The sequence below is a fragment of the Octopus bimaculoides genome, chromosome 6 (assembly GCF_001194135.2).
Source record: "Octopus bimaculoides isolate UCB-OBI-ISO-001 chromosome 6, ASM119413v2, whole genome shotgun sequence".
NCBI classification, from domain to species: Eukaryota; Metazoa; Mollusca; class Cephalopoda; order Octopoda; family Octopodidae; genus Octopus; species Octopus bimaculoides.
In genome coordinates, this window is record NC_068986.1 from 107,423,260 (window position 1) to 107,431,868 (window position 8,609).

General features: G+C 35.2%; 1 protein-coding gene across 13 annotated transcripts in view; it reads right to left on the reverse strand.

The window, feature by feature from the left end:
* Nucleotides 1–383: 383 nt before the first annotated feature.
* LOC106873642 (ras-related protein Rap-2a) overlaps nt 384–8,609 on the reverse strand; it is a 283,277-nt gene continuing 275,051 nt past the window's right edge. For 12 of the 13 annotated variants that reach the window (XM_052969072.1, XM_052969069.1, XM_052969075.1 and 9 more), the window contains one exon: nt 384–1,736. In XM_052969072.1, coding sequence (XP_052825032.1) covers nt 854–1,561 — 708 coding nt within the window. In that variant the 5' untranslated portion in view covers nt 1,562–1,736 and the 3' untranslated portion in view covers nt 384–853. The remainder of the gene's footprint in view (nt 1,737–8,609) is intronic. The other variant, XR_008264479.1, reaches the window with a different exon arrangement.

An 8,609-nucleotide genomic window follows, 5' to 3' on the forward strand; every position in this document is an offset into this window, starting at 1 on the left:
ATCCCTGATATGTAAACAACTAAACAGTTGCTACATGTTCAAATCTGCTGTTGAACAATAAACCGATCAGTATGCAGAATATTTTAGTGCAGTCTCACTGTCATGGAGGAGTTGCCGTCTAGTTAACATGATAAGGAGTGTCCAACTAGACACAGGTAATATTGATATCATACGCAAATATAACCGATGTGTATTGTTTATCTTTGTTAGTATCTAAATTCTGTTCGTTTTTTCTTCCAAGTTTTATTCTGATCAATTTTGCTCTCGAACATTCTCGAGTAATATTGTTTATACAAAATGAATCATATTACATTATCTTCTAAAACCTCAATTATATACATAATTTTGGATTTTGAATTCCACGTTAATATTTCACGCAAGGATACTTTTTTGGAATATTTTTTTGGAATATTAACTGTTTATTTGGTAGCCCATATTTATATAAATTTTAAAATGAAAGTGAAAATGTATAAAATATTCATTAGACGAAATATATGTAATGTTTAAAGAACTTACGTTCGAGTCTTTTGCCCAAAATTTACTGTGGAGACTCGAAATTAGAACCATTTCTGTTGATAAAAGAGGCAAAAATCTGTGATGTGAAAAGATTGGGTTTATAGAAAAAAGTGTCCCGAAATATTTTGTAGATAGAAAATAGCACGTTAACATGTGTGGAGACAATAACATTTACAATAACATCTATTGTAACAGCTGAAACTAATATAACATCATCTCGTTTGTAAAGTTGAACTTAAAAGTTTACAAAAGTGCAAGAACCAGAGTAAAAGTGGTTGAGGCTTTACTGATCCAATCTCAAAAGAAGGCGGAAATAACTTGCAATGGTGAGAGTAGTTCAAGATATACCACAATCATTTTTACCGGGGCGTCCAGATCTTTTGATCTTCGGTTTACTACCCCTTCTAATTAAGCTTCGACTTCTAAGAAATTTTTTTTTCTCCTCATCTGTGTCGCCTTGTTCTTCTGCAGTGTGATCCAGTGACAAGCGGCGTTTCAGGAACGGTTCCAACTGCCTAACAGAAGGAATATTTGCTTGAATTAAAAGGATACGGAATATATCATTTATACATTCCCCAGTCTTAGCAGAAACTTCAACAAATTTTCCTTTGAGCCCATCGTTATTGACCCAGTCTAATGCGTCAAATTTTTCGATAATACGGTCATTTTCTAAATCAACTTTATTGCCAACAATGACCACAGGGATCTTTTCATAATCTCGCCTCTCCTCCTTAATTTGATCCCAAAGTTGTTTGACTTCTTTATATGAGGCTTCGTTAGTTATCGTATATACCAAAGTGAAAGCATGTGCCGTAGAGATGGATAAACGCCGCATAGCAGGAAATGGAATGTTTCCAGCCGTGTCTAAAATATCAACTTTAATAAGGCTACCACTGATATCGTACTGTCGGCAGAACAAATCTTCAACAGTTTCGTGGTATTCAGATGTAAAGGCCCCAAAAAGAAATCGTTTAATGATGCTACTTTTACCCACCCCACCTGCTCCTAGAACCACAACACGGTGCCGTTGGTCAGTGTCGTTCATATTGTAAATAAATGTTTGTTTTCTTCAAAACATGAAACCATCAAGCATTGGTCGACACACTTATCCTTCAGTTGGTAGATAATTAAATCTTGTTCGTCATGAAACAATTATTACTGCTGATGAAACTCTGAATCTTCTTTTCTGTTTCTTTTTATGATATTCGAAACGCACAAATCTGTTAAGAAATAAAATAAAATATTATTATTTTAAATATCAACAAATATAGATAAAATATCCAAACTTTATTACATGAATATCATAGAATTGACAGAATCGTATTAAAGTTACTTTAATGGTAGTAGGATATAAAAGGTAACTTTCAAATTATTAGATATTTATGAAGATGTGTCTATCTGATGAAACCTCATTATATTTAAAAGGTATTTTATTATTCTTGAAAAACTTGTTTTTATTAATTGTATTGAAACATCTGTAATTTATGAGATGTGTCATTTGTTTGTATAAAATGATGAAATTGTATAGAATTTAGCATTTAATGATTAAATTATTTAATTGTTCAATTTATTGTGTTGGTTTCCATTTCGAATTTACATATATATAATACAAATAATATATGAGTATATACATATATACGTACATGTATGTACATACCTACATCTACATGTATATATAGATGCATATCTGGGTACAGGACGTTGCAAAAAAACGTGGACAAAATAATAAAGAGAGTACAGAAAACATACAAGCCACATAGAGAACATTTCCTTCATCAGCTGCCACCATTCTAAAACTAAGCGTTTCGAATGTGTGTGTGTTTGTGTGTTTGTGTGTGTGTGTGTGTGTGTGTGTGTGTGTGTGTGTGTGTGTGTGTGTGTGTGTGTGTGTGTGTGTGTGTGTGTGTGTGTGTGTGTGTGTGTGTGTGTGTGTTTACATAATATTGAGTCTGAGGCGAGTCGTTCTCTTTTAGTGCCTTATTATTTGATACACTCACCGGTTCGATTTCCACTCATTTACTTATTTTTTCTGAAATTTTCGTTGCGTCTTGCAACCTTTTCAATGGTAGTATTCATATTGGGAAACGTTTTGAATATGCTAATAAAGCTCCTATTCCATTATGCCGGCCACTGTCCAATGATGTTGACTAGTGAACCAGTTTGTCAGCGTTGTACTGATATAATGTATGAGGAATATAATAATAATAATAATAGCAATAATACATGGATGGAATTCATAAACAGTTAAACTTGCGCAACGTTTATAAATTCCATCCAAGGATTCGTTCATTCGTTCCCCCATCTCTCACATTTCCTTGCCTTCTCTTCTTGCTCACTTTCCCTCCATTTTTCACTTCACTGTGTCCCTGTCGTTTTTTCTCGCCCCTCCTTAATTCTTTTGTCCCTCTTCCTTTACCTTGCCACGTGACCAGCGTTCGGCCAAGTCTGATCTTTCTTTCTTGGCTGGCCGTCGTCCGTGCAACATCGATATTCCTCCCTGTGCCTGGGAAATCTTTATTTCCACACATGCCCGCCTAATTTAATTTGTCCTTAGTCGAAAGACACCTGTTGTTATGTCCTGTTATTATTTTTATTGTATTTGTGTAACATTTGTGTGCGTATGTATAGGTGTGTGTTTATATATGTGTCTATTCATAGTATTAGGCCGAGGAAAAAGTTCGTTCGCCGTGTTAAAATAATGCTTTTTTATATATATTTTTGTGGTGTTTTCATTCAGTTCATATCATTCAATGATGACTCACTGTTTTCGTCGAAAATGCGCTTTGTTTCAACAAGACAGTGCAAAGCCACATACTGCCAGAAAGAACAGCAACAGAATTGAAGAATTGGGCGGTGTGGAAGTTCTGCTGCATCCAGCCTATAGTCCACTTGTTGCTCAATCTGACTACGGTCTCTTCCGATCAATGCGACACTTTATGAAAGGTCACCGATTTGAGTCATTCGATGAGGTTAAAGAAGCTTGTCAAGACTTTTTCGATTCAAAGCCGACGGATTAGTATTTTGGCCAAATTCGAAAGCTTGCAGATCGTTGGCAGAAGGTCGCGGAAAATGATTGTCTTTATTTTGAAGAATAGGTAATGTTGTTTTTTGAATAAATTCTTGCATAAAAATCATTATTTTAACACGACGCACGAACCTTTTCCTCAAACTAGTATATATTGACCTATATCGATCGATCAAGCAATAGATATACATACATACATACATACAAAATACAAAGCTCCGCAAGAAATCTAATTAATTTAGTGAACTGAATTATGTTTTCACATTATAAAACATATTTTGTGGCACAAAAGGATTTACTCCTGACGTTGATTCATTCGTGCTCATCAGATTTCATGCGTCGAGTCATGAACAGCGAATAAAATATACAAACTTTGAAATATATAGTTACGTAAGAAATATAGAAATGTTAGCACAATTGTATGTAAACATATACGCAACAAAATAACAACTAGAATTTTAAGGTACATTATATTTCTTACTAGTTTTAGGCATTGTACGGCTACGCTTAGTACTCCCTTGAATAAATTGACGCCAACCCTAATTTTTATGATTTGTATGTCAACTACTTATTCTATCGTTATCTTTGACTTAACCGATAAATTAGCGGGACGTACACAAACCAACACCGGTATTCCTGCAGGGTTGCGACTACCAAATTCCATTCCCATCAAAGAAGAAAGCTTAGAAAACTCATTCTCAATGCAATACACAATGGGATCAAATTCAAATGTTCACGACGAGAACTAACAGTCTTATAGTCGTAAATCCATTTACTAGTTATAATATTAAAACCCTTTTCTGTGCTGTATTCTGAAGGACAGAGGTATGATATGTGATCGATATTTACCTGTAAACTCACAATGAATGATCAGCTGTTTGGAATGATCAACTTTCACACGTTTCTAAACTGAATTACAAATCAAACAGTGGAAACCTCCAGTGTGAATACAACCAAGCACACAGAAACAATATATATATATATATATATATATATATATATATATATATATATACGCAAGGACATATGTACACAATGGCATACACACACGCATATGAATATATTTATCTGTCTTAATTTGTGTCTCTATGCGTAATATGCACTTCCATATATGCGTAGGTGTGGAAGACGAAAAGCAGATTATGCCGGGTTTTTTGCATACAGCATAAGCTATGAATCGTTACTTTGAGTGAAAGATATTTAGAAATTGTCTTTTTGTGGTTATATTTTCTTCCGTGTTGTTGTGGTGACGACATAATCACCTTTTACAGGGAATAACGTTAGCTATGGAGAAGTATATTTCGGGCAGTGTCATCATAATACAAGCATCGATGTGAGAAGCTTACATTTTCTGTGAAAGAATAAAGCTGTTATTTAGTTTGTATATCAACGGAGGTCAGAGGAATGAGAAACATATGGAAATATTACACCGAAGTCCATAATGTGGATATATTAACGGCATCGGCTTTTATTTCCTACTGTGTTGAAAGTGTTTTACCTTCTTTAAGGTATTTCACATTGTTGCAGTCATAAAGAGGCATGATACCTCCAACCCTGCCCCACCGGCATGAAGATGCATGATAACCTTCGTTTCCATGCATTAAATGAAATTATTCATTCATGTGTGTGTATCATATAAGGATACACACACACACACACACACACACACACACACACACATATATATATATATATATGCTTTATTAATAAACCTGCAAAGAGATCACGAATGCTGTCATTCAGAGTTTCACGTTCCCGTTCGTCGATAGATCGTCAAACTAAAACTATCCGACGAACGGAAAGATGAAATTCTGAGTAACGGCTTTTGTGATGTCTTTGCAGCTTTATTAATATGCTGCTGTAGAGTACATGTAGCGTAGAAGTTATCGTGTTGCAGCCATAATCGCAAGATTATAATTTCGATTCCCGGTCCAGGATCGGTGTGTTGTATTCTTGAGCATAAAACTTTATTTCACATTGCTCCAGACGCTCACTTATAAATAATTAGCACTGAGATTAATTGCACCCTTGGTCACGGAGAATGTTGGTGATCCCTGTCACTTACGCATTATAGAGACCGAGCAACTGGCCCTATGAGTCCTACGACTCAATACATCAGTATCCAAGTGAATTCTCGTAGTCCAGTGGTTAGGATGTTCACTTACACATGATCGTAGTTTTGATTCTCCGACGGAACGGGGAAACAGGGAACGAGGTGAGTGCGTTGCGTTCTTGATCAGAACACTTCATTTCAGCTATAACTGTGTAATCCTCCGACGGAATGGCGTCTCGTTCAGAGGAAATGTTTTGGGCTCCGTCATCACTTATTCGCTATGTAAACTGATTAACTGACCCTATGAGCCTTAAAACTCGGGACAGTACTTTTTTGTTATCTCTCTGCCTCATCTTCACTATTATTTTGACAACAGTTCGTTGTCGGATACTAAATATTTTCCCCACATACGCATCTTCCCGTACGTACTGTCCGAAGTACAAAAGACTACTCTACTTACGAACATGGCATGATTACGACCAAAGGGTTTAGCCTCCACGTGGTCTGTCGAGCTGCTAAGAGTAGAAGCCAAATCTCTCAAATTATATTCCTCGCATGTAAAAAAAAAAATAAGGAACGAAAATATGTATCAAGGGTTATCATATCTCTGGATGTCTTATTTCCAGAATGAAAATGAAGTGATCACAGTTTGACCACTTTTTATGAATGGTGTGCTCAATCAGAACTGACCTGCGGTTAAACAACAACATCTACTACTACTACTACTACTACTACTACTACTACTACTACTACTACTGCTGCTGCTGCTGCTGCTGCTGCTGCAGCTGCTGTTACTACTGCTGTTTGATTGTAATAAAAATAAAAGATAAAGATCACAAATGTTTAAGTGTCTAAAGTAATCTGATGTATAGATCAAGAGTGGGAACAGGATAGATGTAGATTGAAGGATTTTGTAGTCTCTATATTCAAAAGTAAATGAGCGTTGAATATTTGCAAGAATTGATTGGTTTCCAATGGCAACAAGATTCCAGGAAGCATGCCAATATGTCTCCAATTTTGCATTTCATATTAGATAAGGCCTGGTCGTTAAAATTAAAAGCTCAATTATTAACGAAGAACATCCTTAACAAAAGGGATTGGTGCAGTGCTGTATAGAAACGCACCTGAAACCATTAGTCTTCTTCTTGTAAGTTGTTTTCATTATGAAATTAAACTTGTCTTTAAATTGATAACAAGATACAAGATTATGCACAATATGAGAGAAGTGTCGTTGTCGGGTTCAAAAATGTAAGACGTAGCTGTATTAGTGGACTCTTGAGAAGATTAAGCCACGTTGGATTAACATCGGCGGAGTTAAGCTCATAGCAACTTAACAGACTTTCTTCCAGGTTCTTCACTCGCCAATAGTGAAATATTACTTCTTTCTAAATACGGCGTGTATACTGAACTGATGCCAAGAGATTCTACGCTTAGTGTCTTGTTATTTATTGTCTTTTAATGTGGTAAAACATAATTGAATTTATGTATAATGTCATATAGAAGTGTAAGACACAACTTGATATATGGTTCTATAGGGTTCAGATAAGAACAGAAATATAATGAAGAAGTTCTAGAAGAAAAGACCAAAATATAGTGTTTGGTACATATAAAAATGATCTTACGTTGTTCATCATTTATTTAAAGAAGAATATATATAAACTGACGAATAAATAAAACGGCATGAATGTTTATATAGATACAAACACACACGCACACATACACGCGTATGTATATATATATATATATATATATATATATTTAGCGAGAGAGTGAGATATATAAATCGATAGATACATATAGATGTATACATACGCATACATGAATATATATGTATGTGTGTGTGTGTGTGTGTGTGTGTGTGTGTGTATGTGTGTGTGTGTGTGTGTGGTGTTTGTATCTATATAAGAATATATGCGTGTATGTATGTATGTATGTATCTATGAAATGGAGGAGGGGAGGAGGAAGAGGAAGAGAAAACGAGGAGGAGGAGGAGGAGGAGGGTAAAAGAAGAAGAAGAAGAAGAAGAAGAAGAAGAAGAAGAAGAAGAAGAAGAAGAAGAACAACAACAACAACAACAACAACAACAGCAACAACAACAAGGTATCTTTTCCATTCTGTAGTTTAAATACTAAATCCGAATTTTGTAGAACGCTCTGCTGTAAGCTATTTACACTAAAAAAATGTAGTCCTAAATGAAAGTTATATTTAGTCTGAAAGTTTCACTGAACGCCTCGGTTTTGCCTTATGGACATTATGTAAACGAATATATTCAAAGAGCGGTTTTTTATGGCCTGATGAATAGCAAACCTAATGTTCCTAATGTTAGAGTACATTTAGGTTATAATTCTATCAGAAACGTAATTATGCAATGGAATATATATATATATATATTTGTATCTATTGTTCGCTTCGGTTTCAGTTGTTAATCTTTTCCTAAATATATTTAAGTGTTATCTAAATATACTGATCTCGCTAGTGAAAAGAAGTCCCACAATTCCCTTCAAGTGGCAGGCTGTGCGTCTCATTCGAAGCAACAGCATAGACAGGTCAACTAAGTTAGGTTGAGGGTAACATTACTCCATTACTCGCCTCTGTGTGTTCCATTCCTAACGTCTTGGGTTACCTGATCTGGACAGGGCAATACCTTGTTTTAATTGACTGTATCTTTTAGTGAGCCCCCTAACTGCTCTTGTAAAATGCGCTTTCACCGGTTTCTTTTCATGAAATGTTCCATTGTATAGGTTAACTTGTATAGATGCGTGTGTATATGGATAGAAAGCCTTCTTTTTTCTGTCGAGGGCATATATACCCCTTTATTAGACTAATTTCCTTAGTCATTGCAAGGTGATCGCCATAAGCTTTAAGCTTATATAAAAATACCTTTATTATTATTCACAGGATTGTAAAAACGGTGGCATATAAAAAAAAAACATTAGCACCGAAAGCACACACACACAGACACACACACACACACACACACACATATATATATATATATATATATATATATATATA